This window comes from Bufo gargarizans, chromosome 7 (assembly GCF_014858855.1).
Source record: "Bufo gargarizans isolate SCDJY-AF-19 chromosome 7, ASM1485885v1, whole genome shotgun sequence".
NCBI classification, from domain to species: domain Eukaryota; kingdom Metazoa; phylum Chordata; class Amphibia; order Anura; family Bufonidae; genus Bufo; species Bufo gargarizans.
Window position 1 is genome coordinate 157,621,303 of NC_058086.1, and position 16,252 is coordinate 157,637,554.

Below are 16,252 nucleotides of genomic sequence, written 5' to 3' on the forward strand. Positions count from 1 at the left end.
AACGATATAAAATAAAAGAATTCCGCAGCACATCCACGTAGTAAAGAAAATGAAAAAACTTTATTCACCAAGCATGCCGACGTTTCAATCCTCTCAATGGGATTTTCCTCAAGCAGTGACATAGTGGGCAGTGCTCTATGCCTATTTAAGCACAATCTCATAATTGAACAATCCATAGTTAAATTGCTTGGTGAATAAAGTTTTTTCATTTTCTTTACTACGTGGATGTGCTGCGGAATTCTTTATATATATATATATATATATATATATATATATATATATATATATATATATATATATATATATATATATATATATATAGCCGTCTCCCTCCTCTCTTCCTGCTCTGCTGCTGTATGTCTATGGGACAGCAGCATTGAACAGCACACGCCGTCTCCTCAAACAGCTGATCGGCGGGGGTGTCGGACTGTGATTTTAGCACATTATTACTAGATGTGGGCCCCGGCCTTTGATTTTGCCCAGGGCCACATTTTGTCTAAAACCGGCCCTGCTCATAGGGTGTCACTTCCAAGAGGTGGCGCTGGCGAGATGGTTCCTTTTCTTGGGAGATGCCTCTTTGCATATTTCTTTCCCATGGAGCATTGCCAATAAGTTTCCATACAGGACTGGTCTCTTTAAGGAGAACCCAGCCTACAATGAATATGGGATAAAATACTTGAACTATGCTGCTCCACCACCATCGCTCTATTTCTAATACCTCTCCTATACTATCTCCTCTCATGTATCTTGGATTCTTTAGTTTCTTCTCCATCTATACTTCAGGTCACAAACATCTCCTTCACTTTCATGATTTCTAATATCATTACCATACTAAAGCTCAGGTTTCCATACTACCCTGTGTTCCCGTCTCTTCAAAACTGAATTAGGCTGAATTTGACCACAAAATAGTGCAACATGCAGCGCTATCTTTCCAATAAATGAACAGACACTGACGGGACCTGATGGACCCAACTATAAGTCTATGGGTCTGTCAGGCACCGCTGGTATCCTTCATGTGATGGATCCGTCATAGCGTTAGGCCTCTTTCCCACAGGCGTGTGCCCTGTGGTCGTGCTGCAGCCCGCAAAATGCGGGCCGCAATGCACGAGCACAGTCCGTGGGGCAGCCGCAGCGGATCGCGGACCCATTCACTTGAATGGGTCCACGATCCGGCCATTCCGCAAAAAGATAGGACATGTTCTATCTTTTTGCGGAACGGAAGTACGGGACGAAAGACGAAACCCCACGGAAGCACTCCGTAGTGCTTCCATAGGGTTCCGTTCCGTGGTTCCGTTCCGCACCATTACGCATCTCCGGACCCATTGAAGTGAATGGGTCCGCATCCGTGATGCGGAATGCCAACGGAACGGCGCCCGTGTATTGCGGATCCGCAATCCGGCAACGGGGCGCCTACGCCTGTGGGAAAGAGGACTTATAAACTGAAGCCACAATGCAGATGTAAAGATAGCTTTGGTCAGCTTTCATCAGATCTCCTTCTGGTCTGTCAAGTACTGCTTAGAACTGGAAACTACGTTAAATTTTACAGGTTTTCCTATTTATCTTTAAAGGGAACCGGTTATCACGATTTAGCCCCGAACCTCCGCCCCCGATCCACCACCAACCATTCTGGAGTCGTCAGGGCTGGTTCCCATCCAGGCATGAATCATGTCCCAAAAAACTGGGAATGTCATCAAATGCCTCCTAAAGTCCTATTTGGGGCACAGGCATTGAAGCAGGGTGTACTGGCCTCACCGTCAACAGCTCATGCCACTTTAAGAGACCTGGGAGGATGTACCTGGTCTCAGGAGAACAGCTCCACCCTCAAGACTACTTACTCACAAAGTTATTTCTCTTCATTATGCAGAAATGGCCAGAAGATAAATCTGTTACCTAGTCGGTGTAAGTAGTCCTATAGATCATACAAAGCATCTCTGAGGGGGGGGGGGGAAATATGAACATTAGCTCTCTTTCCAAAAAGGAAAGAAAGCTGAGCCTCTAGTGCTACCAATGTTCAACCTTTTAAACAGACCTTGAGATATAATTTAGGATTATGGCTAAGCCAGTACTTCATCTGTAGACAGCCGTTTCTGATAAGGGAACTCACCCTGAAACAGCTGTCTGCAGATGAGGTACTGTCTTAGCTTATAATCCTAATTTATGTCTCAAGGCTCGTTTAGGTCAAATGTTGAGCTTTCTTTTCTTTTTGGAAAGAGATCCAAGTTGCATACCTTTTTCCAAGAGGACCATTGCATGACCTATAAGACTCCCTATGCCAATTAGGCCCCTTCTCTTAAGACCCTCTGGTGGTTTTGTTGGACTTTAACCTTTTAGAATGTAATTTTGGGGGCAAAGCAATAACAATTCTGAAAATAAAGTATGCTGACAGACTTACAGTAAAGAGACATCCTGACAATGCTTACCTTCCATCCTGTTACGCTGTATGCCTTCCCTGCACTTCCAATTGTTATTGTTCTATCCCACATACCTGGCAACGTGGCTATAAAAAAATAAAAAAATATCATAGAAAACCATAGAAAAGAAAGTTCACATGTGCTTTGACTGCAGTGTATATGCGCACATACAAAACTGTAGAAAAGTCGCAGGCAAGCTGCAGCCGTACGTGACTTGCTTGGTGGTCTATGATTGTGCGTCACTTGTGATAAAAAATCCAAGTGTTGGATTATTTGTGACCGATGTGTTGCGGTCGCAGGAATTTGCATGTCGAAATTCAACCCCGTTGACAATCATTAGAAGCTATTTCTCAGAGCAACACAGCTATATTCAAGTTGCGTAACACATCCTGCCGTGTCACCCTAGCCTAATATGTAGGTCTGTAGAAACAGGCAGGGCTGATGTCCTCCTTGAGTTACTTATGTCCCAACACAGCGGCACTAGATATGTACAGAGAAGCAATGAGTGAGTGGACATCTCCCTTAGGGTACCTGCACAGGTAGCGAAATACATGTGGGTTCTCCACGAGGATTCCCGTGCAGAAAAGATGCAGTGCTGTACCATACCAGCAACATGGGCGGACTGGGAAGGTAAAGTGGCCCTGGAAAAAAAACTAAACTAAAAGAGGCCCCATGTTGTAGGTGGTTCCAAACTGACAGAAAGCAGGGCCAACACAAGCAATAATGTAGTGCAGCACAAAATACTGCCACCTTCACCACAGTATTCAACTGTATTACCGTCCCAAGGACGGGGATACAGTTGAGTTCAAGAGGGCACCTGCGGCTGTTGGCCAGGCACCTGATGCTCCTAGTATTGATTAAAAGGAACCTGTCAGCTACAAATGCACCTTAAACCGCCAGCATTACCTTACAGATGTTCTCCTCATATTTCTAAAGAAGTACTTGTCTTGGATGTCCGATGCACCCAATTGCAGAAAAAAAAAAAGTTTTTTTTCCCCCCTGCAGGTCATATGTAAAGGAGGTTCTGTCCGCACCCTCTTCCTGCCTCTTAGCATTTGATCAACGGCCTTTTGTATCATCTCATGGGCGATTCCAGTCTCACATCTCACGCATGCACCATATGATCGCGTTTCCGCTGTCTAGGCATTGTTCCCCCGCTGCAGTGTACTTGTCTTCAGCGGGTCAATGAGCAGGCTCACGCGCGAGAGGGTGCCACAGAACATTGCCGTGTATCTGGCGCAGGCTCACGTACAAGTACGCTGCAGTGAGAAACAATGCGCGGGCGCCAGAAATCCGATATTACAGCACTAAATGTGTGGCTGGAATCGCACATGAAATTATACAGAAGGCTGTCAATCAAATGCTAAGGGGCAGGAAAGGGTGCGGCGAGTTTGACTTGAAGCGAGAAAACCACTGCCCCCTTGACTTCAAGAACCTCATTTACATATGGCCGCCAGGGGAATAAAAATCTTCTTTTTTGCAATCAGCTGCATCGGGCATCCAAGACAAGCACATCCTTAGAAACATGAGGAGAACATCTGTAAGGTAATGCTGGTGCATTTTGCAGTTGACAGGTTCCCTTTAAAGGGAACCCGTCATCAACTTTATGCTAATCCCACTGAGGGCAGCATAAAATATAGTGACAGAAATGCTGATGTCAGCGGTGTGTCACTCATGAGCTAAAAGTAAGTGGTTGCGGAGAACCAGCCTCATAATCATTGCAGCCCAGGCCTTCAAAAGAATCAAATCTACCTGAGAAGAGTCCTGGTTATTCATAATCCCCTGCACTCTCCGTCCATCTGCTGATGATTGGCAGTTCTCTCCTAGAGAGAAAGGGAGAAAACTAGGTAGAAGACTGTCAGTCATCAGCAGGTGGGCAGGAGAGCAGGAATTCATGAACAACAATGACTCTTCTCAGGTGGCCGGGACTCTTTTCCAGGCCCAGTCTGCCATGATTGTGATGTTGGTTCTCAGCAATACCTTAATTTTAACTTTTAAATGACAGACCCCTGAAATCAACTCACCAGTCTCTGCTTTATTCTGCCGCTAGTATGGGCAGCACAAAGTTGATGACAGGTTCCCTTTAATGCCTAGAGCAGGCATGTCCAAAGTGCGGTCCTCCAGCTGTTGCAAAACTACAACTCCCAGCATGCCTGGATAGCTTACAGCTATTAGGGCATGCTGGGAGTTGTAGTTTTGCAACAGCTGGAGGACCGCAGTTTGGACATGCCTGGCCTAGAGCATAAGATCATTACATACCCAGTCGGCAGCTGTGAGGAGGGCTTGGGTGGACCCCTGGACATTGGTCCACTAGGACATTTCTCTGTAGCCAGTCCACCCTTGACCAGATTATACACTTTGCTTATGTTTTTCGATATAGAAATCTGCAGAATATCAATTATGTTTGTGGTTTTACTCCGGATTCCATCCTTTTGTAATAAAAAGTTAGACTTGTGGCAAATCCGCCCCAAAAACCTATTAGTAATTGTGTTTTTTGGTGCTGTTTTGGGTGCAGAAACGCACATAAATCCACGCATAAATTCAAGCGGATCTTCTGCATGTTGACCTCCACCCATGCAGGCAGGCCCTATATAAGTCAAGGGGTTAGTGGGCACCATTGGTATCCATGAAAGTATGGATCCAGCTCCACATTTTTTGTACTAGAATTTGGAGAAACATTATTATAATCGATACAGAAATACTTTACCTATTTTTATGTGTTTGTTTCCGGCGTACACCATCCATTCGTAAACCTCATCACTGACGCAGAGCACGTCATGTTTTATACACAGGTCAGCAATGATCTGCAGTTCTTCTCTATTGTACACCTAGAAAGCAGCAGCACCGACATTTTACTCATATTTTACTGACCATCGCAGCATTCAGATGAACTTCAGATTCTGTTTAGAGTAAGTATTATTAAAGGGGTTATCCCATGATAATGTAAAAAATTAAAACCAGACATCATATAGGACATTACAATCTCTTTCTAACAAAGCTAGAACCAGCCCTGTACCTCATATGGATCCAGAGATCTCCTCATTCATTGCTCTGCTAGATTTATACCAAGCTGACAGCTCAGGGGGCGTGTCCATTCTGCTTCAGCTCTCCCCCTATCACAGCGCAGGAGGTGGCTGAAGGATGCAACTGGGCATGTGTGTCCACCACAGTGAGGTGGACAGAGAATCAGCAAAAAATAAAAATTCAATAACTCAGAGGCTATTCAAAATTTTTAATTATATGCAATTACAAAAGTATTCAGATCCAAGTGCTGGTTTGAAAACGGCAAAATGTTTTTCGTGGGACAACCCCTTTAAAATGATAGGCCTTTTCTGCAACTACAGTGTATTGTCATCTTGACAAGCCATTTTGCATTCAGTGTGCCTTCTGCCCTTACACAGCACACTATCTGTACGTCCGTATAGATTATGTTATGCAATCCTTTCCATACCTTAGGTTACTGAGGTCTTCTGCTCAAGGCTGAATTGATATTGAGCTGAGCCTGGTTGCTAGGGGACTGCTGCCTGACCAGGACTGTAGTTGTCAGACTGTGTTCCTAGCAACCAGGATGCCTCAAACCTGTCAGGTGAATTGGCACAGTGCTCACCAGGAAATGGCAAACACTGAAAACAACGCAGAATCGTTCTTACCTTTCCTATAGGGTTGTGTGGAGTGTTCAAGATGATAGCCTTAGTTCTAGGACTGAATTTGCTGGCCAGTTCTTCGGGATCCAGCGCCCAGTCACCACTTGACACAGCGGCTTTGCCGCTTTCCTTCTGCGAGTTCCAAATACATAGAACATCAATAACAGATCAGAAAGGTGAAAGACAAATAAGGGTTACTGGTAGGAGATGGGCGAGGGCTCACCAGTGGGACCCCCACAAACCACTGCAACATAGGACTCTGATCAGTAACTGATCACGCTGGGGGAAGCGTTAGGCAATGTACGGAGCAGTGTCCAAGCATGCACGAGACCCTCTGTACAAGGCGGTAATCATGCGCATCATCGTAGTGCTTTTGTTGCATTTTACGGTACTTTGCCCTTTATTCTTCTAATTTGCGAAATATATATATTTTTGCATATAAACCGTTCTTTGGAACATTTTCTAAAACTGGTTCTTAAAAAAAATAAAAAATACAAAAATTCCCATGATTAATGTAAAAAAAATGAAAATCATACATAATCCAGTACATGACAATCTTTCTCTAACAAAGCTAGAACCAGCCCCGTACCTCACATGAATCCAGAGATCTCACCAGTGTTGAGCGAACTTGTGTTTTAAGTTCGGCGTCTAAAGTTCGGGTTCAGGTTATTGGAGAATCGGGTTATGATTCTAAATTCAGTTATGGTCCGTGGTAGCGGAATCCATAACGCGATTCTTCAATAACCCGAACCCAAACTTTAGACGCCGAACTTGAAACACAAGTTCGCTCAACACTACTCACCATTCGTTGCTCCAAATCGCTCTGCTAGAACTATTCCAGGCTAGCAGCTCGGCTAGCATGTCCTTTCTTAGGCCTCATGCACACGGCCATTGTTTTGGTCCGCATCCGAGCCGCAGTTTTGGCGGCTCGGATCCGGACCTATTCACTTCAATGGCGCCGCAAAAGCTGCGGACAGCACTCCATGTGCTGTCCGCATCCGTTGCTCCGTTCCGTGGCCCCGCAAAAAAAATATATAACGTGTCCTATTGTTGTCCGCGCTTTGCGGACAAGAATAGACAGTTATATTAAAGGCTGTCCGTGCCGTTCCGCAAATTGCAGAACGCACACAGACGCCATCCGTGTTTTGAAGATCCGCGATTTGCGGACCGCAACACACACAACGGCCGTGTGCATGTAGCCTTAGGGGCATGTCCTTTCCACTGCAGCTCTCTCCCTGTCACAGCTCAGAGGGGGTGTCCTTCCTGCTACAGCTCTCTCCCTATTACAGGTGGTGGGTGTTCTGGGGCTGCGTCCTTTCTGCTTGGTTGACGGTTTGTCAAGTTGGTACAAATTCCTAGTGAAAAATCCCTCTAATGTCAAAGAAAGATACCAACATTATTTTGACTTTTGAGTTGAACTGGGGGAACTTTCGTGGTCGGGGAGATTCGGCAGTCCTCCATTGTGCCCTTCCGTGCCACTTCTTTTTAGGTCCCGATCTCTCTTCTTCAGCGACGCTTTCTCTGCCCTTAGAAAAACATTTTCCGAGATTTGTTTATACTGATGACATCCTCTGGATAGGTCATCAGTATCTGATCGGTGGGGGTCCAAAACCTGTGACCACCGCCTATCAGCTGTTTGAGAAGGCATCCGGCCCTTGCGGTAGCTCCGCCCCCTTCTCTCAGCTTTCCCTAGGCAGTGACGTTACGTTGATCGGTCACATAGAAGTGAATGTGATACCAAGCACAGCCACTATACAATGTGCTTGGTGACCAGGGAGAAGGCCACACCTGGAGAACCCCTTTAAATCGAATTGTAAACCGCTGTTTTCTTTATGGCATTATCCCCATAAACCTGCAACAACAACACTCCAATTTCTCTTCCATTCTTGCCAAGAAATCTCATCACTGTTTGTCGCCCTAATTCAAGTTCCGACGTTCTTAGGACGGGATAAAGAAACACGCGCTGGTCGCCAATCAGAATGAGATTGTTGTGCGTCTACAAAAACACAACTGTAAAACACTGATATGATAAGATCATGAAACCATACTCCAGTTTCCGTATAGCGCTGCTCCGACAAGCTCGCGGTGGGAAGTCTGTGAGCTTTAGGGCCCTTGCACATGACCGTATGCCCTCCGAGACATACGTTCCGTGAGCGGGCCATATGTCCCGGAGCGGCATTGATCGTGCGCACGGGAGCGCACAGCATCATAGGTTACAATGATGCTGTGCACTTCGGGCTGCCCGCAGGACTATAATCCTGCACTCACAAGATCATATGAGCGCAGGACAATAGTCCCATGGGCAGACCGACGTGCACAGCATCATTTTCATCTATGATGCTGTGCGCTCCCCTGCACACGATCAATGCCGCTCCGGGACATACGGCCCATTCACGGACTGTATGTCTCGGAGGGCATACGGTCATGTGCAAGGGCCCTTATTGTCAGACCTCATAACATTTAGCTTTTTTTCACCCCTTTAAAAGTAATATTATTTTAGTTTTAGATAAAAAATGTCAGCAATTTACAAGGTCAAGTCTACATATCATCACAACTTCCTACTGAAGATCAGCCGCACCCTTAAAGGGGTTGTCTCATCTCGCTGTTAGGCCTCATACACACGACTGTGCAGTTTTTGGCGGTCCGCAAACCGCGGATCCATAAAAAAAAGGAAGCCGTCCGTGTGCCTTCCGCAATTTGCAGAACGGGCGGCCCATTGTAGAAATGCCCATTCTTGTCCGCAAAATGGACAAGAATAGGGCATGCTATATTTTTTTTGCGGGGCCACGGAACGGTGCAACGGATGCGGACAGCATACGGAGTGCTGTCCGCATCTTTGGCGGCCCCATTGAAGTGAATGGGTCCACACCTGACCTGCAAAAAAATGCGGCTCGGATGCGGACCACAAAAACGGTCGTGTGCATGAGGTCTTACTAAGGAGAGAGGAGACACAATCCCGACCACCTCCCGGCCGGGAAACCTGTTTCAGTAGCTAACGTTGCTGTGCATGAGAGCTACGGAACAGTGTAGCACAACAAGCTCTGCTGTTTGCCCAAATCAAAAAAAGAACAGCGTATTGTGCTACGTTGTTTCCATAGCTCTCATGCACGGCAACAATAGCTACCGAAACAGAAAGTCCCGGAGCGCTCCGCTGTTTCACGGCCAGGAGGTGGTCTGCACTGTGTCTCATCTTGCCTTAGTAACGGTGAGATGAGACAACCCCTTAAAAGGAGTATTCCCACCTGAGACAATGGGGGCATATCGCCGCTCCCATTTATTTCCATGGGGCCGACGGAAATATCTGAGCTCAGCTATTTTCGGCAGCCCCATAGAAATGAATGGAGGGCGGCTGCGCATGCGCAGTGCGCCCTACACAACTTTCGTGGCTCCGTTCTCGGTGTAGGTGCAGATCCCAGAAGTGGGACCCACACCTATCAGACAATGGGGCCATATCCTAGCGTTATGCCCCCATTGTCTCAGATGGGAATACCACTTTAAGGCTAAATGCACACGATCAGGATTGCGTCCGGAAAATCCGCTCCGTAGCTCATACATATTGTATTATAAGAGAGCTTGAAATTCTCATGTACACAATGCAGATTTTTTTCATGTGGATTTTGACCTGCGGTGTGGATTTTTAAATCCGCAGCAGGTCAATTTATTTTAATTTTTACTGACCGGATTTTCTCCATTCACATCAATGGGGAGAGTAAAATCTGCACCAGTTGATGTGGATTGTCCGCACGGGTTTCCCTGCAAACACCTGCGCATTTCAGTGTGGATTCTCTACACATAAATCCTGAACATGTGCATTTATTCTTAAAGGGGTTGTCCAAGTTATATTTATTGATGACCTATCATCAATATCAGATCGGCTAGGGTCTGACACCCGGCATCCCCGCCGATCAGCTGTTTGAAGCCGTCCCATTCATTTCAATGGTACGGATGGCTCCTATACAAGTGTAATTACACCGGCTCACCGCTGCAGATGCAATGGCGAGAAGGTAAACAGTAAAGAGGAGGCTGCGCTGGCATGGGGCGCGCCTTCTCTTCAAACAGCTGATCGGCAAGGGTGCCGGGTGTCGGACCCCCGCCGATCTGATATTGATGACCTATCCTGAGGATAGGTCATCAATAAATATAACTTGGACAACCCCTTTAATCACCAAGGAGCATGAGCATGAAGATCCGCACTGACTTAAAGGTGTTCTAGAGCGGGATTAGAGAAGGATTCTATATACGCAGCACGGGGTGACATGTTACTTACGTATCTTAGTGGGATGTAGACAGGGGTGGCTCCGGCCATCTTTACCATGGGTTCATAACAGTCATAAAATGGCTCAATGATTATCACCTGTTTACAAATTATGAAAAAGAGATGAAAAATATTTCGTGCCATATCCAGTACAGTGTGTACAGCACACGGACACGGCGGAGCTCGCCTTCAGCATCTTCTGCGCACCCTGTATCTGGTGCCAAAGCGCATAGCTACACCAGCAAGTGAGGTGGTGTAGATTTACAGAACTAAATAATCTATGCCACGTCCTGTGAAGAGCAAGGTCTGAAACCCCCCAAAAATAGCAACCGAGCCAGCACCTGGTCCGTAGAAGTGCTACAGCGGGAAGGGATAAATCCCAACAATCAGGTAGATAGAAATCCCGGCAGACGTAGCCTACTTCAAGGTTTATACTTTTATTGCATCATACATGCAGTGCATATAGTGTGGATACAGGACGCGTTTCGGCTAGTGAGCCTTCGCCAACTGGTCTGACCACTCACTAGCCGAAACGCGTCCTGTATCCACACTTAATGCACTGCATGTATGATGCAATAAAAGTATAAACCTTGAAGTAGGCTACGTCTGCCGGGATTTCTCTCTTCTCAGCATGCACTAAACCTGCTATTCTTACCAAGCTGGGCACTTACCTTCTCACTCGACCATTAGACTAGGGGTCCATTCACACATCCATGAAGGTGTCCGCACCCGTTCCGCAAGACCCATTCATTCTCTATGGGGCAGGAATGGATGCAGACAGCACACAGTGTGCTGTCCACATCCGCATTTCCGGAGCGCGCCCCCGATCTTCCAGTCTGCAGCTCCGGGGGAAAAAAATATAGAACATGTCCTATTCTTGTCCACAATTGCGGACAAGAATAGGCAGTTCTATGGGGGTGCTGGCCGGGTGTATTGCTGATCCGCAATACACTACGGACGTGTGAATGGACCCTTAGCGGTACTATCCAGGAATATCCAGCTAACCTAGAAGAACGCTATATGACAAGGAAGAGAAGAGGAACGAATGCAGCAAGCTCACCTCATCACCTTCTTCAACCAGGCCCTGGATGGTACTGAAGAGAGAACCATACGCTCCTACGGTCACCAGGATATCTTTGTTTGGATTGATCTGCCTGCCTGTGACTTTGCCATAAACTTGAGAAAGAGCATCTACCAGCAGCGGGTGACCCTGAAAGAATACAAATAAAATCATTTATACAGATGTGCATCATCATACTTCAGCAAGATACCTTCTTGGAGCACGTTTAGGGTGCTACAACAGACTTTTTGCTGCAGTTTTTGAAGCCAAAATCAGGAGTGGATAATAAAAGGAGACAAAGTATTAAAGGGAATGTGTCATCAGAAAATGACCTATTAGTTAAATCACATTTTTGGTGATGCCATTTTTTATGTTCCATGTCAATATCTATATTTGAACAAAACACGTAAAATCCTGCAGTTTTCGCACTGGTCACTAAGTTTAATAAGTCTCCTTTCACACTGACGTTTTGGCTTTCTGTTTGAGATCCGTTCAGGGCTCTCACACGCGGTCCAAAACGGATCAGTTTGCATTCTAATGCATTCTGAATGGAAAAGGATCCGCTCAGAATGCATCAGTTCAGTCTCCATTCCGCTTTGGAGACGGACAACAAAACGCTGCTTGTAGCGTTTTGGTGTCAGTCTCATGAAACTGAGCCAAACTGACACAATCAGGCACAACAGAAAACGGACCAGACTTTCAATGGAGTTCAAGAAGGATCCGTCTTGGCTATGTTAAAGATAATACAAACGGATCAGTTCTAAACGGATGCAGACGGTTGTATCATCTGAACGGATCCGTCCATGACGGATCCGCACAAAACACGAGTGTGAAAGTAGCCTTAAGAGTTGCCACTACTTGGTCTGTACAGATCACTTTACTGCAGTTACCTGCTTATCTATACATAGAGGAGATATCATTACAGGCAGGATAAGAATGAAAGATAAGACAGGATCCACCATTCACAGTTGGCGATTGTCACATTTTCTCTATTCTTTCCTTGTACAATGATCTCTGCACAGGGCACAGAACATGCCTAGAAAACTCCTAAATAGAAGTCAATGAGGCCCCTTCCAGACCACTGTGTCTATGGCCCATGGGGCTGCCGTAAAGCAATGTTATTAATGCTTTCTAAATGCTGTTAAGAACAGGTGGCCTCCCCATAATCATGTTCAGGAAACAGAATAAAAAAAACTGTAATCAGAAAATAAAAACCGATTAAAAGAATAGATGTGTCACTATCTGGTTTTAACTGGCAGAAAAAAAATGTTGGTGACATTTCCTTTAAGGGCAGATATTACAATTTTTTTATTATTCTTCGTTTTTTTTTTTATCCACTCCTGATTTTGGCTTCAAAAACAGCTTAAGAAAACCTTCACTATAGGGGTATAAAAAAAAAAACAAAAAAAAAAACAAACATTCACCAGCCGCACCACTCCCGAGGAGCAGGCGCCATGAAGGGATGTCATTATGGCTGCTGAGTGCACAGGCCGGAGAATGGTCAGTCTTCCTCGGCTTGTGTGTTCTCGTGCTTTGGCTCAGAAGGTTCAATGACGTCACCACAATCATGATGAGATTCACTATTGTAAGGGGGCATTCCCTGTGGCGGTGGGTGGGTACTAATGGGATTGGGCCGGATTGAGCAGAGCTAGAGGCGTGGTTCAGTGCCATGACACGATACACGTGCCATTGATGTTATCCCTCCTTGAACTTTTTAAAAGTTGGGAGATATGTGGACCACTATTGACCCCTGCTTCACCGTTTTCTTGCCATCCATGGTTCAGCACAAGCAGGCGTGATGTCACTACATCGCAGCACAGAGCAGACCAGCTCCACTCTGTTCGTCGGGGGAATGTGGGGTAGGTATTTAAATTGGAGGCAATAAGGGGGCATCACTAGGCGGAGGCATCATACTATGTGGGGAGGAACTAAGGGGCCATCATACTGTGCCTGAGGCCATGGGCGGACTGGCATACACCTTACAGAGAAATTTCCGGGTGGGCCGATGCCCAATCCCTCCTCACCCCCACCAGCTGAGTAAATAAGGATCTGATGCGCTCAGCATTAATTAATGCTAGGAGCATCAGGTACTTATACACCTGACGAGGTGACCTCCTGAATTCAACTATACCTCCATCCTCAGGGCAGTAATGAAGTTGAATACAGCAGGGGCGGCAGTATTTGCTTCTGCTGGGGCACTATTGTGCTGCACTACGGTATTGCTGCCCCCCCCCCCCCCCCCCGCCCCAACAAGTCTATTGTCCTTGCCTACTTGTGTTGGCCCCGCCTTCTGTCAATTTGGACCGGTCTACAACATAGGGCCACTTTTAGGATTTTTTCAGGGCCACTGTAAGTTCCCAGTCTACCCCTGGCAGAGGCACTAAAGAAGCACCATACTGTGTGGGGGCACTAAGGGATCACCCTGCTGTGTGGGGGGCAAAAGGAGGGCTATGGAGAGGCACTAAAGTGCATTATTATTGTGAGGCAAAACTAAGGGGACATTTATCATTGTTACTGATGATCTACGTGTATAATACTGCCGCTAATTACCCAATAAACGAGCAAACGCTAAAAATCATTGTTTGCTGGCAGCAGATTGTGCGGTCTAATCCCAGTCTGTTGCCAGCAAATAATGATTCTGTATGGGGACAATCGATGGCATTGGCAGGTCGCTCCTCCCCATACTGTGGAGGAGATTGCTGCGTGTCATAGCAGCGGTCTCTTCCCCTGACAAGCAGGAAATTGCCAAGAAGAATAACTTCCCTCTAGAAAATCATTAGCCTAATCTGCTGGTCTAATACCAGCCTTACTGTGTACCACCATTACTATATGGGGGGTGGGGAAGGGGGGGGGGGAATGGGTGGAATTACAAGGGTGGCTTAGGGAGAGTTCACATCACGTTTTTGCCATCCGTTTAACAAACACAAAAAACTTATATGCTAACAGATACCTCAGACTGACGCCAGTGGCATCCGACACCATAGAGTTCCATTGAGAAAGAAATAAATAAAAAAAAAGGATGAATTTTTTTACTGGAACCTGCAGGATACAAAAGCATGGCGTGCTGCGCTTTTGTATCCTTTTTTTTCCCATTAAACGGATTGAAAAAATGTAATGTGAATCCACCATTACTATTAAAAAAAAAAGAAAAAAATGCTGCGTCACACATTGGTGTTGCCCCTCTTTTATTTTTCGTGCCGTGGACCTTCACCCTACAGCAGTTCCAGGAACGTGGACCTTGAGGACCCCTTGGCCTTCACCCTACAGCAGATCCAGGAATGTGGACCTCGAGGACCCCAGCAGCATATTATTTACCTGGAAGTACAGTTAACCTATGACCACATACAGTATTTGCTCTGTAGGAAATCAATAGCCAAGACATATTTACTTGTCAACATATTCATATAGAAGGCAAACGTCTTACTCACAAAGCCCCGCGTGTACTGATTCAGTCTATCCACAGATGCCGCTTTAGCGAGACCTTCTTTCACATAGGAAGGAGGAGATATATCCGGTAATCCCTGACCAAGATTGACTACTGAAGGATCTGCAGCCAGCGCAGTGAATTCCACCCTGTACAGGAGCATGGATTTTACGTATATAATGGTTAGCGGTATGTAGAACAGAGGAAGGATTAGTAGCATAGACAGCACAAAACAGGAAATATTAACATAACCAACCCCAATCATTAAAGGGGTTATCAGAGCCTGGAAATTCCCCCCCATATGCCTGGGCCCCTCACACTGATTCTACTTACCTCATTCCACATGCCACTCCTGGTCCCTGCACGGCCGCTGCTGCCTCTCCCCGTGCGTAGATGAAAACATTGGCAGGCGGTGACGAGCCTTCCTAGCATCGGAGGCGACGCTAAGGAGGCTCATCCCCCTCACCACTTGCCATTGGCTGCCCCCCACCCCCGAATGTTTTCGTCCACAGCGGCGGCCGTGCAGGGACCAGGAGCAGCACGTGGAGCCAGGTAAGTAGAAGCAGTGTAAGGGGCCCAGGCATATGGGTGGGGGGGGGGGGGGGGCATTTCCAGGCTGGGATGACCCCTTTAAGTAATTCCTTACTATGCGTTGGGGACCATCAGAACAGGAGTAGTGAGGGGGATTGTTGAGGCAAGAATCGCTTCTTCAATTTTTAAAACCCACTCTGCACCCTTTCTACGACCCCTTTAAAGGGGTTTTCCAGGATTATGGCCCCCATGGCGTGTGATACCCAATTAAAAAAAATAATAATCATATTCGCCTGCTTCCCGCCGCTCTTTCCTGGCACAGTAGATCCGTTCAGTGATCTTCTGGTCCCCAGCCTGTTTACTTCTGCTGGGGGTATGGATGAGGTAACGTGCGCTGCTGCAGCCAATGACTGGCCTCAGCAGTAACATGTCCCCAAGCGACAGTGACATGCCACTAATGAAAAAGGGCCACAATCCTGGAAAACTCATTTTGGGACCATTAGTGTACAAAGAATCTCAAGGGACCAAACTGAAAGAATAAGCAGCCCTGATCTCTGACGACAAACGGCACACGCTATATCCTGCTGCAATTCTTCTTGGTTTATGGTCACAGACACCAGGACATGTGACGCGTTTTGGCTCTAATAAGCCTTTTTCAAACCTGTAAAATGCTCATATTAGAGCTGAAACCTGGCACATGTACTAGTATCTATGACAGTAAACCAAGAACTGCAACAGAACATAGTGAGTGGCGGTCTTTCTTTCCTGGATGGTGGGGACACCTTCCTTAGGCGCGAGCACCACACCACTGAATCGGAGTGCCAGCTGAACGACTATACGGTACATCTTCATGCATCCATTTTATTCACTTCTATTATCTCTTTTTGCCAACAGATGGCAGTATTCAGATAGAAAACAGACTTTGCC

At 46.3% G+C, this 16,252-nt stretch overlaps 1 protein-coding gene across 2 annotated transcripts in view; it reads right to left on the reverse strand.

The window, feature by feature from the left end:
* The window catches only part of KYAT3 (kynurenine aminotransferase 3), a 49,878-nt gene that overhangs the window by 19,659 nt on the left and 13,967 nt on the right, over nt 1-16,252 (reverse strand). For both annotated transcript variants that reach the window (XM_044301986.1, XM_044301985.1), the window contains 6 exons: nt 14,799-14,943; nt 11,371-11,520; nt 10,323-10,409; nt 6,062-6,187; nt 5,119-5,239; nt 2,421-2,497 (listed from right to left, as the gene is read on the reverse strand). In XM_044301986.1, the coding sequence (XP_044157921.1) occupies nt 2,421-2,497; nt 5,119-5,239; nt 6,062-6,187; nt 10,323-10,409; nt 11,371-11,520; nt 14,799-14,943 (706 nt within the window). The remainder of the gene's footprint in view (nt 1-2,420; nt 2,498-5,118; nt 5,240-6,061; nt 6,188-10,322; nt 10,410-11,370; nt 11,521-14,798; nt 14,944-16,252) is intronic.